Source organism: Bos grunniens, chromosome 13, assembly GCF_055505025.1.
Source record: "Bos grunniens cultivar Pamir isolate PY7600 chromosome 13, Bosgru_T2T1.0, whole genome shotgun sequence".
NCBI classification, from domain to species: Eukaryota; Metazoa; Chordata; class Mammalia; order Artiodactyla; family Bovidae; genus Bos; species Bos grunniens.
Window position 1 is genome coordinate 54928010 of NC_141177.1, and position 16087 is coordinate 54944096.

The following is a 16087-nucleotide window of genomic DNA, read 5'->3' on the forward strand; positions in this document are numbered from 1 at the left end:
CTTTTTTTTTTTTAAGGTTCTTTGTGATATGGACCATTTTTCAAGTCTTCATTGAATTTGTTACAACACTGTTTCTGTTTCACGTTTTGGTTTTTTGACCAGGAGGCATGTGGGATCTTAGTTCCCTGACCAGGGATCAAACCTGCACCCCCTGCATTGGAAAGCAAAGTCTTAACCACTGGACTGCCAGGGAAGTCCCAGAATTAAATTCTTAAAACTACAATTCTACACAAAAGAATCTTTATTCCTTCATTAAATTCATCCTTTAATGAATATTTATTGAACATTTGATATGTGCCAGGGACAGTTCTAGGCTTAAGAGAGTCAGCAAAAAAACAAAAAAAAAGACATAATCCCTCCTCTCCTGGGAAGGACTGATATGAACAAAACACACAAGTAAATAAGTCATATAGTCTGTTAGAAGGTGAGAAGGGCAACCTAGAGAAAAAAAAAAAAAAACAGAGAAGGGATGAGGGTGAAGGGCAGAAGCAGGAGAGTGAGTGAGAGGAGTTACTTTCTTAAGAAAGATGGTCATAGATCATAGTGAGTTTGGCATTTGAAAAACTAAATGACCACTAAGAGAAAGAAAACTTGCTTCCATGTCTCATTACTAGAAAAAAAAAAAAAAAAAAAGAGAGAGAGATGGTCAGAAAGTCTCTCTTTAAGAAGGTGACATTTGAGCAGGGACCTGGAAAAGGTTTGGACTTGATTGCACTGATATCTGGAGAGCTGCATTCCAGGCAGCAGGCCATGCAAAGGCCCTGGGACAGACGGAGTTTGAGGGGTCAGAACAACAGTGGGGGGGCAGGGTGCCTGGAGCAAAGCCAAGGCTGCAGTGGCAGAAGAGTGATGCTTGCTGACCAGCCCCATCAACATCCTGGGAACTGATGAGAAATCATAATTCAAACTTATGATTGCCGGGGAGAGGATGGGGAGAAGGGATAGTTAAGGAGTTTGGTACGGACATGTAAACACTGCTATAATTAAAATGGAGAACCAACAAGGACCTACCATATACCACTTGGAACTCTGCTCAATGTTGTATGGCAGCCTGGATTGGAGGGGAGTTTGGGAGAGAAAGGCTACATGTATATGTATGGCTGAGTCCCTTCTCTGTTCACCTCAAACTATCACAACATTGTTAACAGGCTATACCCCAATACAAAATAAAAAGTTAAAACAAATAAATGCAGATTCTTGCATCCTCAACCCAGATCTATGAAGTAGAAACTCTGTTGTGAGGTGGTGGCGGGGGCGGCAGGGGGCAGGGGCGGCAGTGGGGGGGAGGCGGTGGTGGTTCGCTGGAGAAGGTGAGACCCAGGGGATCGGCTTTGACAGGTCTTCCAGGTGATCCCAATGCTGGCTTAAGTCTGAGAACCACTACCTGAGAGCTAGATCCTGAGCCCTCTTTCCCACTATGGTATCTTTTCTGGACAATCTCATCAAGTGCCATAGGTTTAAATGCCCTATGTGTACAGTTCAGTCACTCAGTCATGTCTGACTCTTTGCAACGCCATGGACTGCAGCACGCCCGGCTTCCCTGTCCATCATCAACTCCCGGAGCTTGCTCAACCTCATGTCCATCGAGTCGGTGATGCCATCCAACCATCTTGTCCTCTGTCATCCCCTTCTCCTCCTGCTTTTAATCTTTCCCAGCATCAGGGTCTTTTCCAATGAGTCAGTTCTTTGCATCAGGTGGCCAAAGTATTGGAGCTTCAGCTTCAGCATCAGTCCTTCCAATGAATATTCAGGACTGATTTCCTTCAGGATTTCCTTCCTCTGTGTACAGGCATTGCCAATTTTTTTCCTTTTCCACCCATATATCTTTTTGAGTTCTAATCTTGCATATCCAATTCCCATCTCAGCAAACAGCCTAACCAACTTCCCATTTGAATCAGAACCCTAGAAATCTGCTGCACTGAGCCCACTTTATTTATGACGTGAATTATAGCGAATTCTTAGCCATTATAACTCAGGGTAGATCTGATCTATATTTGATGGCAGAAAAAAAGTCATCATATCACAAGTCATCACTTAATGACAGTTTTCAGCCCCATCTCAACTCCAAGAAACTGAGTTACTTTCTCCCCTGGGGCACAGGGGCCTCTGTTCTCTTAAATCCTGGGCCCCTTCCCCCAACACTGGCTCATGGTTCCAATACATTCTTCTTGCTTGCTTGAGAGATTGATGATTGACGTCACCTGCACAAAAGCCTTCTCTATTAGAAGTCTCAACTGAAAGAGAAATACTTGCTGAAAATTTTTTCCGTTCAGTTTCACAAATATTTCTCTTAATGCCCTTTCATAATGCGGTGATGGGCTCACAAATAAGTAACAAATACTAAGTTCCTGCTGATAGACACTGTGTTCGGAATAAGGGAAGTAATGCCTCCTAATTTAATACTTGGCCATTGGACAGTGAGTTGAGTGAGGGTCAATAATCTCAACTCTGAACTCAGACCACCTAAGTTTGATATTTGGTTGTTGCTTACTTGTCCTCTGTAGGATCTGAGGTGGGTTATAAACCATCTCTCTGCCTTATTCCTTTCCCTCCAAATGGGGTTAATAATAGCACTGACCCCCCAGGGTTGTTGAAAAGATTAAATGAGTTGTTGTATGTAAAATGCATAAGCAGAATCTGGCATTAAGTGCCAAGACTTAACTATTGTTAATACATATTTCAGAGCAAATAAACAGAAAGGGTTTGGTGAGAGAGTTAATCTATGTCCTTGAGTGTACTTCTGATGTACACCAATTTTATAATATGCTACTCACTGTGATACAGCTGCTCCCAGGGCTCCAAATGACATTAATTAGCTTGTGATGTTTTGATTGATTCTTGTCTGTGTTTCACAAAGACTTGCCCTGGGTTTTTGCTGCCCTGAGTTGAGGCAATCTAAATCAGGATTCCCAAACAGGAAAAAATAATAAGCAACAATTTCATGTAATGAGAACATAACAAGATTATCAAACATAGCTATTTTTAAATGGCATTGCTATTAAAAAAAAATAATGACATAAAACACAGCTATTAGATGATTTCTTCATCTACCCCAGGGACTGTGGACTTAAGTGCTTGCTGTCAGGCCAGGAGAGGAGATATAATTCTTTCTTTTTGATTGAAGTGGCTCAGAATTGGCCTTTAATTGACCTGGGATAAGAAGAAAAAAGGATTGGGTATAAAAATATAATCAGATTTACTTAAAGCCAGTCAAGGACTTTAACCTGCCCCCAAAGGGGTCTTGCTTTATCCTCAAAATCTGGTGAAAGTGTAGAAAGAAAACATGCCACTTTTGTTCCCCAGAAACATGAATGGAATGTAAAACAATGTCTATTTGGTACAGGTTAGGAACTAATATAACAGTACAAGTACCTCTTCCTAGATGCCTTCCAAGTGTGACTCAATGCATAACTTTTAAAAATTAAGTTTATTCATTTCTGTCTGTGCTGGGTCTTCATTGCGGTGAATAGGGCTTTTCATTGCCACGTGTGGCCTTTTTCTAGTTCTGACGAGTAGGAGCTACTCTCTAGTTGCGGGGTCCAGTCTTCTCATTTCAGTGGCTTCTCTTGTTGCCGGGCACGGGTTCTAGAGGGTGCGGGCTTCAGTGGCCGTGGAGCACATGCTTAGTTGCTCTGCGGCAACTAAGTGATCCAACCAGTTAGCTGCTCTGCAGCAACCAGTGATTGAACCCATGTCCCCTACATTGGCAGGCAGATTCTTAACCAATGGACCGCCAGGGAAGTCCCTCAATCCACAATTAAAAGTGTATATCAAAGTAAGTGCATGGCTCTGCACTGAGATTGCCTGTATATGTCATGTGTATTAGTATGTAATGGTTAAGCTTGGAAGAAAAGAGCTCAGAGTCACAAAAGGATGACTCTGGGTTCAATTGTGAGGAACACAGTCCCTTCAGCTTGTTATTTCACCTTTTAAAACCCCAGGTTCCTCATCTGTAGAAGAGAGAGAAAAATAATTTCCACCTCATAGGACTCTTGTGATGATCAAATTAACGAATGTTTTGGAAAGTTCTTAGCATGGTACCTGGCACAGGATGTATATACTCAAAATAATGTTAGCTATCAATTGTGGTCAGTTGTATGGTTTTGGAAATATTTGATACCTATTGAATCCATGGTCTTAATAAGGCTAGAGAGAGAAATGATTATTAGGCCGGTTTTTCAAAAATATTTATTAGTCTGTGCTGGGTCTTAGTTGTGGCACATAGGATCTTCGATTTTGTTGTGGCATGTGGAGTCTAGTTCCCTGACCAGTGATGGAAACCAGGCTTCCTGCACTGAGAGTGAGGGGTCTTAGCCATCGGACCACCAGGGAAGTCCCTATCAGGCCAGTTTTGTTTTTGTTGTTTTTTCATTTTAGCCATTTATTTATTTATTTTTTCACAGTCTAAATTTTATTTTATTTAACTTACAATGTTGTATTGGTTTTGCCATATATCAAAATGAATCTGTCACAGGTATACATGTGTTCCCCATCCTGAACCCTCCTCCCTCCTCCCTCCCCAACCATCCCTCTGGGTCGTCCCAGTGCACCAGCCCCAAGCATCCAGTATCGTGCATCGAACCTGGACTGGCAACTCGTTTCATATATGATTTTATACATATGTCAATGCCATTCTCCCAAATCATCCCACCCTCTCCCTCTCCCACAGAGTCCAAAAGACTGTTCTATACATCAGTGTCTCTTTTGCTGTCTCGTATACAGGGTTATTGTTACCATCTTTCTAAATTCCATATATATGCGTTAGTATACTGTATTGGTGTTTTTCTTTCTGGCTTACTTCACTCTGTATAATAGGCTCCAGTTTCATCCACCTCATTAGAACTGATTCAAATGTATTCTTTTTAATGGCTGAGTAATACTCCATTGTGTATATGTACCACAGCTTTCTTATCCATTCATCAGGCCAGTTTTAAAGGTGAAGAAATGGATACCAAAAAATTAAGAGACTTGTTCAAGGTCACACTGCACCTTCAGAGCATGATTCTAAGGCTGTTCCATGTTACAGGTTCCTACAGAAGGATCATGCAGCCCTGAGTCAGATCCACCCCACGCTGGTGTGTGTCCTCTGCTGAGCAGATACACAAAGGAAAGAATGGGGCCCATCGTTCTCCACCATCTGTGCTACTCTGGCTAAGATCCAAGCTGAGGCATCTTCTAACTGCTCCATGTATTGCCCTGAGCTTGTTAGGAAAGCTATGACTTCAGATCCCAGAGTTAAGAACCAGGTACTTTCTATTAGTGAAGAGTGTATAATTTTTGCTCTGCAACTTTGGGCATTAAAAAAAAAAAAAAGTCATATTAGTTTGCTCCTCTAAGCCCAATTAAATCTATGTCCTTTCTCACCAAGGTGGCAGGAATTTACTCATTGTCTCCTCTCCCCCAACTCACATTCGACCTCATGACATAAAAAGGGTCTCTTGTCATTGGCCCAGCAGAGATGCCACTGAAATGCCCAAGGACCTGAGAACGAGGTCCATTTTATATTGTTGTTGTTCAGTCGCTCAGTCGTTTCTGACTCTGCAACCCCATGGACTGTAGCCCACAAGGCTCCTCTGTCCGTGGGATTCTCCAGCAAGAATACTAGAATGGGTTGCCACGCCCTCCTCCAGGGTATCTTCCCAACCCAGGGATTGAACCTAGGTCTCCCACATTGTAGGTGGATTCTTTACCATCTGAGCCACCAGGGAAGCCCAAGAAGACTGGGGTGTGTAGCCTATCCCTTCTCCAGGGGATCCTCCCAACCCAGGAATCGAACGGGGGTCTCTTGCATTGCAGGCGGGCTCTTTACCAGCTGAGCTACCAGGGAAGCCTCCATTTTATATTACTCTTATTGATTTGGTGTGTCAGGTCTTAGTTGCGGCACGTGTGATCTTCCTTGTGGTGTGTGGGCTCTCTAGTTGTGGCATGTGGGCTCTAGTAGCTGCAGCACGCCGGCTTAGTTTCCCAGTGGTATGTGCAATCTTAGTTCCCCAACCAGGGATCGAACCTGAGTCCCCTGCATTGGAAGGCAGATTCTTAACCACTTTACCACCAGGGAAGTCCCGTTGAGGTCCATTTTTAAAGCCAAAGATTCCATGCCTAAGATCCTGTGCTGTGCCTAAGACACACCTCCTAGAATTTGCTACCTTTACCAGTGTCCCCATGCTACCCTGGCAGATGAGCAGTGCCCTCTTGAGGCACTCTGCAGACATGCAGTAAGGGTCTTCCCATTTGCTGGTGGCAGCCCTTTCTTCTTCCTGGTGTGCCATTGCCTTTCTCCACCCTTTTCTCCATCCCCCATTTGCAAGCTTCCGAGCACCTCTCCTCTACTGGAGACTTCACCTCCTTTCAACACAAAGCTCCCCAGCTCTGTATGAGAATCCCACGTTATCAGGTCTCAAAATCCTGCTTGCCCTCAGGAAGAACCAAAGGAAAGTATTTCTCCTTCCTTCTGAATCTTCCCCGGTACTGAAAGCAAAACACAAAGGCATATGTCCAGAAACTGGCCTTCCATGTTTCTTTTTTCAGTTTAATGCTTCAAAAAGCATCACATTCGAGCTTAAAATGGAAACATTCTCTATTCTTTCATCACAACCACAGGTTAGGGCTGGCCGACGGACCAACGCTTTGCCAAGGTCCTTTGATTCTTTATGTCTTTGCAAGAAACTGCCTGAATTGTCAGTGTTGGAATTGGCTTCTCTTCGGAAAACAAACCATTATAGAATTCAGACTGGCAAAGCTTGTCATCCATTAACTCCAAGGATCACCGCTGATGAAAGAGAGGATAGATTCCCTTCATATTTTCATTGACCTCCAGATAATTTACCTTAAAATTTTTATCTCATTAATCTAGTTTAACCATGGCCAATTTCTCTCAGTACTTAAGTTCTTCAAATGTAGTTTTTCCTTTTCTAAATTTTTATCCATTCTCAGTTTGGGGTCCAAACACAAAACACTTAGGGGGTAAAGACAGCCTGCATCAGGAACTAGCCCAGGCCTTGGGGTCAGAGTGAGAATAAAACCCATAGAGGCCCTCACATGTACACACTAATATTGCCTGGTCCTGTTCTAAGGTTTTCACATATACTGATTCATTTAATCCTTACAACAACTCATTGAGGTTGGTAGTATTATGAGTCCCACTTCATAGCTGAGAAAACGGAGGCGCAGAGAGGTTAAGACATTTTCCCAAGGTTGCACAGCTATCAGATATGAGAGGCAAGAGCCAAGTCTGGAAGTCTGACATCAGTCTGTGCCTTTAATATGCAGCCGTGAGTACCAACCTTGGTTAAGAAGGAAATAAACAGGCTGATGATACAAAGAGCAGATGGGGAGGTCAATTCCCAAGTGCTGATCAGGGAAGGCTATCTAGGAGGCAGCACTTGAGCTAAAACCTGAAGGATGGCAAGGAGCCAGCAATACAAAGAGTGAGGGGGCAGAGGTGAGCATTCTGGGCAGGAGAAACAAGACACGCAAAAGCCAAGAATAGGAAAGAGCCATTCACGAGCAGAAAAGTGGCCTGGGTGGCAAAACATAGCAAGGGACTTGGAGAGTAATAACATGGGATGACAATGGGGTGGATGCTTCAGGAGCAGTGAGAAGCCCGGATGGTTGTAAGCAGAGATATGGCATGATCTGAGTCGCTTCTACAGTCCCTGGCTGCTGGGGGAACAACAGGGCGAGCAAGAACCAGGAACATAGGGGACCTGGAATCGGGCTATGGAATTCAAGCGGAGAGCGGTCTGGTAGCAACAGACAAGGATGCATGGATAAGGAAGGCTTGGTGCTCAGGACTTGTCAGGCCTCTGAAGAAGTGAAGACTTCATTCCTAAGAGCCAGGGAAACCTGGATGGGTTTAAGCAAAGAAGTCCTGTGATCAGATGTGGGTTTCAGCAGAATGACTCTGGGTGGTGTGGGGAATGTGTTTGAGAGACAAGACTGGGATCCAGTCAGGATGCTGCTAGAGACACAACGGTGATAGGTGATACTCACTGACCAGGGCCAGGGGCATGGGTTACTCATGCCACAAAGATTAACCACCCAGCACCAGGCACTGGAACAAGTGAGACAAGGGGCTGGTCTCCAGCAACTTTCCAGAGCTCTTTATGAGGACAGGCTTGGTGATATCTTGACAGTGAAGAACGAACAAAAAGAAGGAGAGGAAAGGTCCTTCTCTCCCTGAGGGGAGAGGAAGGATGCTGTTTTGTAAGATAGGGAACCTGGAAAGAGGTTTTGCCTGTGGGTCAACTTGAGTTCAGGACAAACTGAGAGTTCCAATGGCCACAGTGGAAAGGCAGGAGGTAGATGTAGATGGAACCCCAAGACTCTTCTAAGAATGCAAACTAACAGTTGGGAGAGAAATGTTACCTTTGAACATCTCCTTAATCACCACCTGCTAGGTGTTACAGTCTAAACAAATCAGCACCAGAAACAACCTGCTTCTAAAGAATAACATCCCCCCTAAGGGCTTCAGAACACAAGGAGATGGGTTTCAGTGGCAGCATGAGAACTGGGCTTTGCTTAAGAACAATCCCCAAGGACTTCAGAAGTACAGAAACATCCCTTTCAGCTTCCCATTACTCAGATTCAGACAATCAAGTCCTCCACCCAGGAGCATGGTGATCACCACAGCTTGAGATAAGATGGGTAGGCCTTATCATAGGTGTTAACTTTCCCTCCAACACTATCTGCACAGGCAGTTTACCTTCTGTTGATTGACAGACCTCAAGCTGTCAGATATGTTTCCCAGAGATCTTTAGAGAAGACACAAGCTGTGTCTGGTAAGATCAGTTGGAAGACAGGATGTGTGAGATTTCTCTTCATTATAACATAAAGTTTGTAAGTTTTCACTCCTGCCAGTGCCCTGGAAATAATGGTGCCAGTACACTAGAGTCCCCATCAAACCAGGGTGAAAGGGGAACCAGCCCCTCCCTTGAAGGATGGATAGGTGGATGGATGGATCCTGGGAATTCAAGGGAAGAGTGAGTTCTAGAGAAAGATTTTACCTCTGAGACAAGCTGGCTTTTCCACCTTCACTAAGCGGGTGCTCCTGTCTGCTTCTCCCTTTATTTCATCAACCGTGTTTTGACAATTCCTGAAGAAAAAAAGAAAAGAAAACGTGTCTAAGGCAAATTGAGCTCCTGAAGTAATAAACATTTAGACATACAATGTGAATTGAGTTATTGTTCTCGGTCGGGATAGTCTCCCAGTCTGTTTCTCTTTTTTTGAAGAGAGACCGTGTCAGGCCGTCTTCCTCCCCCGGGCTCTGAAGGGGAGTCTCCCCTCCGCAGTAATTGTTGCGAATTCTGACAATAGCCCACGACTAGGTTATCTCACAGGAACTTCCATTTCCAAAGAGTTGAGGGGAGATTAATGCAAGAAAACTGGACTAGATCGAGGGAGAAGAGCCGACCCTTCAGCCAAGTTTAACCAAGGTAGCCTTTTCCTGGGTCTCCCAGGTGGGAGGGGGCCTCTCGCGGTGGGTTTCGGTGAGATTTGCTGGGGACAGAGTCGGGGTCCTCGGGTCCGGAATCCCCGCTCTCCTTCGGACAGCCTCTGCTGTTCGGCGGCTGATTCAAGACCTAACTTTGTCCCGATCGCTTGCGAAGCAGAGAGGGAACCGGGGGCTCGGCCAGCTCGGCGGTACCGGGGACCTCCGGGCTGGGCTGGGGCCGGGCCCGGCCGGGCGCGTTCATTGTCTAGGTGCGGGCGGCGCTCCGGGGCCCTGCGGCGGGCGCGGAAGGCGGCGACGCGCTCCGCCGCGCGGGGACTCGCTGGAGCCAGCCTATCGCCCGGCCTCCCGCCGCCCCGAGCGCGCTCGCCGTGCCCGGGTCCGCCGCGCGGGGCCGCCCAGCATGCGGCGGGCTGGGCGCGGCGGCCCGGGGCTCGGCGCGCGGGCGAGGGGCGGGCCGGCGGTGGTGCGCCCTGGCGCGCGGCCAGGCTCGGCGTGAGCGGCGCGAGCGGGCGATGGGCTGACTGGGGACCCGCTGGGGCGGCGGGGCGGTGGCGGCGGCGGGGGCGGGGGCGCGCCGGGGCCGGCGGGGCGGCTGCGGGCGCCGCACGGCGGAGGCGGAGGCGCCGGGCGCGGATGCCGCCGGGTAGGCCCCGGGCCTGCGCACCCGGGGCGCATGGGACTCCCGTTTCGGTGGATCCGCCGCTGCAAACCTGAAGTTCCTCGGCTCCCCGGGAAGCGCCACGAATAAAAGGTAATGTGTCTTTGTTTCCCGTCCGCGATTGCGGGCAGGCGATAGATTCTGCAGCAGTTCTGGGTCCATGTCTGGCCGGTGAGAGGGGCATGACACTTGTGCTTTACTGAGGACATAGAGCACTGAATGCTGAAGATGTGACATTGTTCCAGTGCACACCCCACGTGCGGACAGACTCTGCTCCCTCCCCCCACACCCACTTTCTTGGGCACCTTGACCTCAGTCAGGCTGGATTAACCCAGGGAGAAAGGAAAGGACGTTGCTGCGGGCAGACCTGGGCGGGATATTTTTAAAAAACTCATTTGTCTGGAAGTGACAGGAATAGTCCTTCTTTCGGGGCAGGCGGCAGGCTGCAGATCGGGTCTGCTAAAATGGACTGCTCGTCACATTCCAAATGGCTGCAGCAAGTTCGATGCAGGGAGACAGCGGGAGGCGGGGAGGAGGGAAGCCCCTTCAGGACGGGGTCATTTAAAAATGACCAAAAGCCGTGCTTCTGTATTGCAAGCAGCTGCCCCAGCGTGGGTGCATAGTGCATTTAGGAAAGGTGAACCGGCCCTGTACTTTGAAAGCTGTGTGCAAGCTGCCCGTGTGTCATCAGGAACTCGGTGCTAACCTCGTTAGCAGAGTAACTGCTCAGTAGATTCGAGAGAATTTCCAAGGGATGGCTATTCTAATAATAGGTTTGGCGGTGGCTTCCTAATAGACACACTCCTTCTGAATGATGCGGCCATGCCCGTCCCCCGGAAACTCTGCTTGCTGCGAAAAGGCTATCCAATGCCAATAAAGGACTCCCTGACCCCACCGTGAAAGGAGGAGGTTCTTTCTCCCCTATGAATGGAACATCCCAATAGAGGTTGCTACCGCAGTTGTGGCTTCACTCAGTGTGAATCCTCCCAGCATCTGTGAAAGGGATTCTCAGAACACCTAAGCCAAGCACCAGTTTCTAAATGTGAGCTGTTCAGGGCGGATGGCTTATATTAAGTGTTGGCATAGACTCAGCTGTATTTAGGCCCCTGGTCAGGCTGACTTGATTTTTATTTACCTGAGTGAGTTTTGAACAGCTATTCACATCCCCCTGACACCTCAACATCTGCAAGTCTGTGGGTTTTTTCTGAAAGCATGGCTGTGATGTTCTGGAGAGCACAAGTCCAAGAAAGAGCCAGGGGCAGGCTTCTGGCTTCATTCATGGAAGCCACCGCTCACCCTGGGGGCACTGTCTCAGGAGTTGGATGCAGAAATCTGTTCCTTATACTAGGTAGAACTTAGCTCCATGTGCCATCTCTTGAATGTGCCACAAAGTGGGGAGTTGGGGAAGACAAACATTTCATTGTTTCTGGTTTTTAAATTGCTTCAAGTTCATTCATATCATTTGGCCCCTTTTGGAGTCTGACTTGGACAAGGTGGGAAGACCAAAAACAAACAGTTCAATCAGTAGACATCTGACTTTGGTTCTTCAAGTGTTCATCTCTTGCAACCAGAGGGCCGGAGGATGAGCCTCTTCTGTTGGCTGAGGGATCCTTTCTGCTGTGAATGAAATCTGGGTGTTTTAAGGAACACCAGGAATGGGGGTCTTGCTGCAAATAGATTTGAATCTCTTTGGTCCGGAAAGGTTGTATGTGCCTGTTAGTCGCCCAATTGTGTCCGACTCTGCGACCAAATGGACTAGCCCACCAGGCTCCTCTGTCAATGGAGTTAAATAGCTGTAATTACTTTATGGGAAGCAATATTTGGACTTGCTTTGAAATCAACACTATTGTCCTGTTAGTGAATACAATGTTGCCTCCAAATAACTTGGAAAAAAGTGATGCTGGATGTGTTGTGGAAGTAACCTTTAGAATAACAACATTAAACTCTTCTTGTGTCGAAAGGGAACAATGTTGGTTGAAATGAGGATCAGAAAATCCCTCCATCCACTTAAAATTGTTTTATTGAAATACAGGTGATTTGCAATCTTATTAGTTTCAGGTATACAGAAAAGTAATTCAAATATGTGTATACACACACACACACACACACACACACACATTCTTTTTTAGCTTCTTTTCCGTAATATGTTATTACAAGATATTGAATATAGTTCCTGGTGCTGTATAGTAGATAACCTAATAGGTTATCAATTTTAAATGTAGTAGTATGTATATGTTAACCCCAAATTCCTAATTTATTCCTTCCCTGCCTTTCCCCTTTGGTAACCATGTTTGTTTTCTGTTTGCGAGTCTGTTTCTCTTTTGTAAATGAATTCATTTGTACCGTTTTCTTTTTTCAGATTCTGCATATAAGTGATATCATATATTGTGTTTATCTTATTTCACTTAGTATGATAATCTCTGGGTCCATCCATGTTGCTACAAATAGCATTATTTCATCCTTTTTAATAGCTGAGTATTATTCCATTATATATGTGTGTGTGTGTACCACATCTTCTTTATCTTTTCATCTGTCAGTGGACATTTATGTAGCTTCCATGTCTTGGCTATTGTAAACAGTGCTGCTATGAACACTGGGGTGCATGTATCCTTTTGAGCCACATTTTTCTCCAGATACCTACCCAGGAGTGGGATTGCAGGATCATATGGTAGCTCTGTTTTTAGTTTTTTAAGGAACCTCTATACTGTTTTCTATGGTGGCTGTACTGATTTACATTCCCAACAACAGTGTAGGGTAGGAAGAGGGTTCCCTTTTCTCCACACCCTCTCCGGCATTTGTTGTCTGTGGACTCTTTAACAATGGCAATTCTGACCAGAATGAGGTAATGCCTCATTGTAGTTTTGATCTGCATTTCTGTAATAATTGGCAGTGTTGAACATCTTTTCATGTGCCTGTTGGCCATCTGTATGTCTTCTTTGGAGAAATGTCTATTTAGATCTTGTGCACATTTTTAAATTTCTCCACCTACTTTTATTCTGATCAAGTGTGATCTGCCACTGCTGTTGCTAGTATTCTTTCTGGCACTTGAACTAATTTTATTAATAAGACTTGTTATTTATGGCATAGGGCTGCTTTGTTATTTGTAGACATCGTTGCCAAGTCCCCTGACAGCCTGGCAGGTGGCAAGTACCATTAGCATTATCTTGTTGTGGGGGGAACCGAAACCTCTTGAGGTTCAGTGAGTTGCTGATTTCATAATCCTTGAGAACTGCCTCCCAGATGTGGATGTGCTCAGCTTTATTGCAATGTCCAGGTTATAGTCTGAGGTCAAAAGATAAACCAAGAATGAGTCTGAGGGACTTCCCTGGCAGTCCAGTGGTTAAGACTTCAAGCTTCCACTGCAGGGAATGTGGGTTCAACCCCTGGTCAGGGAACTAAGACCCCACATGTCACACAGTATGGCAACAAACAAAAGAATGCATCCTTGTATGGGTCCTGGAACTTGGGGAAAGGCTCTGTGGACTAGTGGGGATGCCAGAGTTATAAAGGAAAGGGCTCCTGAGTTAGGCTCGATGGATTGATGCGTGAGTGTGATCCATCTGTAATGGGAGAGGCAGTGATGAGATGAAAGGTCCAGGAAATAGTGTATTGACGGGGACCTGTCAGGGTACCTTGGTCATTTAGTAAACGTGGGGTTGGACATGACTGCCTCCAGAGGAGATCGTTATCAACTTTACTGCATAAATACACCATTTGTGCTCATGTTATTAATGTTAGCATGTGTGTCTTAAGGAAAAGACTTCCAGTTCTATTCATATGTCATATATTCACCAGTTATAAGAGTTGCGTGTAGCCTGACACACCAAATGACTGAAATATGATCAGGCACATTCAAAGCTCAAGTTTTGTTCTAAGAAATTTTTGCGTGTGTCAATACTTCTTTAAAAAGAAAAAAAAAAAAGGAAACAGTGTAACTTCTGGAGAATTTCCATTTAAACTAGGGGAAATGAGAAAGACATGCTAACAGTTAAATAGGTTGTGAAGTTAGTTTAAACCACATTCTACACAGTATCAGAATATGCAAGACTAGATTCACCAATGGCTTTCATCCATGTGTTTTATTCTTAAGACTTGTCTCATATCTTTTAAAAATATTTTTGATTTATTTTTAAGATTATTATTGTTTTTTAAATAATTTTATTTATTTATATATTTTTGGCTGTGCTGGGTCCTTGTTTCTTTGTGCAGGCTTTCTATAGTTGTGACAAGCAGGGGCTACTCATTGCAGTGGCTTCTCTTGTTTCAGAGCGCAGGCTCTAGAGCACAGACTCAATAGTTGTGGGACATGGGTTTAGTTGCCCTGCGGCACGTGGGATCATCCCAGACCAGGGAGTGAACCTATGTCATATGCACCTGCAGGTGGATTCTTAACCACTGGACTTCCAGGTTATATTTTTGAGTATCAGCTGATATGTCAGTAAGTTTTGTGGCAGGAATTCTCTATTTGAATGTATTCATTGTAAAAAATTCCAGCGTCTCTATTAGAAAGGATCTCTGAGACCTCAGTGGGAGAGAAGCCATGGGCAAAGATCTTTTATCTAAATTTTAAAAACAGCATTCTTCTTGAGCTAAAGATGCAAAACAGGGACTGCCTTATAGGTTGAGCATGTACTCGTAACTGCCCCAGGACACTGGTGAACCTTTCTATCTTGCCCATTTCTGATTCCTTGCCATCTATTGCTCTCTAAATAGGCAATTAAAGTAACAAAAGTAAACATTGGCTGTCTCCTAAAAGATAGGAGTTAATGTGAGAAAAGGAAGAGACAGGATCATTCCATCAGTTACATAGGATCCATAGGTGCTTGAACGTTTCCTACAATAAGCAAAAATCAAAGACATAAAGAATCTGGGGAAAGTGGCCACTAAAAGTTGAACCTGCTGGAGAAAGGTGAAATTTGAGTATTTTACCTTGTTCTGTTCATTCTAGCCGTAGTCAGACTGAAGTGTATTGGCACTGTTGTCCATTTTTGTTTTTGGTTTTCCCAGGACATTTAACCTCCAGAGCTGGCACAACAGCTTTTGAAGCTCTGGGCTCCAGCGTCACCATTGCACACAAAGCCTGTTGGTATTGCTACTCTCTTTTGCAAGTTTTCTGAATCAGCATAAATCCAGCTTATCAGAAATTCTCCCCACAGCACTTTCCATTTGGTTCCCTAAATCCATCAGCTGCCACCCTTTCCCCTGCCCTGTGGGATCAGCATCTCTTTCTCTTATAAGGAATAATTTAGACACACCCTTTTATTCTTATAAGGAATAATTTAGACACTTTTGAGGCTACCAGCTCCACCACTAGCACCATTATCTAAAAAACATCCAGCATTATGCCTCTCTTACTTCCTCAGATCATCAGAGCTACTGCTACCGTTTAGTGAGTTGCATTAATGCTTATTTTGGGTGCTGTTTGCTGTTGAGTGAGTGTGTGGAAAGGAGATGTTCAGTTCTTAATTGTATCAGTGGAAATTAGGTATTTTCCTCCAAAAGAGAAATACTTTTATCTTTAAAGATGGAAATTACTGCTAAGTATAAAGGCTGTGCTTGTTGGAAGGGATCTAAGGGGTCTGGTTCAGTTCAGTGACCTTATGACTATCAAACGATCAAGAGAAAATGAGCTGGTAGGTTCTGTTTGAACTGAATGGGTAGCTTCTCTGTAGATGTTCAAGCATCGCTAACTCCAGGTCATAGATGGAGCGGATAGGATCCAACTTGTTAGGGAGGCTAATCTCCATCATATGTGGTGGTTGCTGGTTTTGTGTTTTAAAATTGAAGCTCTGGCCATTCCTTGATACAGTACAAGAAGACGTGAGCTGTGTGTGATCACGAACAGTTGTATGTGCATAGCCTTCTCCTCAAATTCTCACTACATTCATGCGTGCTATCTTATTAGTGATTATTTGCCAATCCATAATTGTTGCATACTTTCTGTTCACTGAAGGCTCCCTAAATTTACTGTCTGC

General features: G+C 45.0%; 2 protein-coding genes across 13 annotated transcripts in view; one reads left to right on the forward strand and one right to left on the reverse strand.

Annotated features, from left to right (window-relative positions):
- FRMD4A (FERM domain containing 4A) overlaps positions 1-16087 on the forward strand; it is a 521947-nt gene that overhangs the window by 255735 nt on the left and 250125 nt on the right. For 2 of the 11 annotated variants that reach the window (XM_086334277.1, XM_086334279.1), the window contains exon 1: positions 9227-9434. The exons of 7 other annotated variants lie outside the window; for them this stretch is intronic. The gene's annotated coding sequence lies outside the window, so the exon portion shown is untranslated. Of the gene's footprint in view, positions 1-9226; positions 9435-10064; positions 10206-16087 lie in introns of those variants that run through there. 2 more of the 11 variants (XM_086334278.1, XM_086334276.1) reach the window with 1 other exon arrangement.
- Positions 1962-10389, reverse strand: LOC147361020 (uncharacterized). 2 transcript variants are annotated; one of them, XM_086334309.1, is made up of 3 exons: positions 9413-10388; positions 9006-9094; positions 1962-3150 (listed from the first exon to the last, which is right to left on the reverse strand). In XM_086334309.1, the coding sequence occupies exons 1-3, from the start codon at positions 10294-10296 to the stop codon at positions 3068-3070; spliced, it is 1056 nt and encodes a 351-aa protein (XP_086190435.1). In that variant the 5' UTR covers positions 10297-10388; the 3' UTR covers positions 1962-3067. The 2 variants fall into 2 exon arrangements, with proteins under 2 accessions (XP_086190435.1, XP_086190436.1); XM_086334310.1 differs by lacking the exon at positions 1962-3150 and adding an exon at positions 6495-6769 and having other exon boundaries at positions 9413-10389.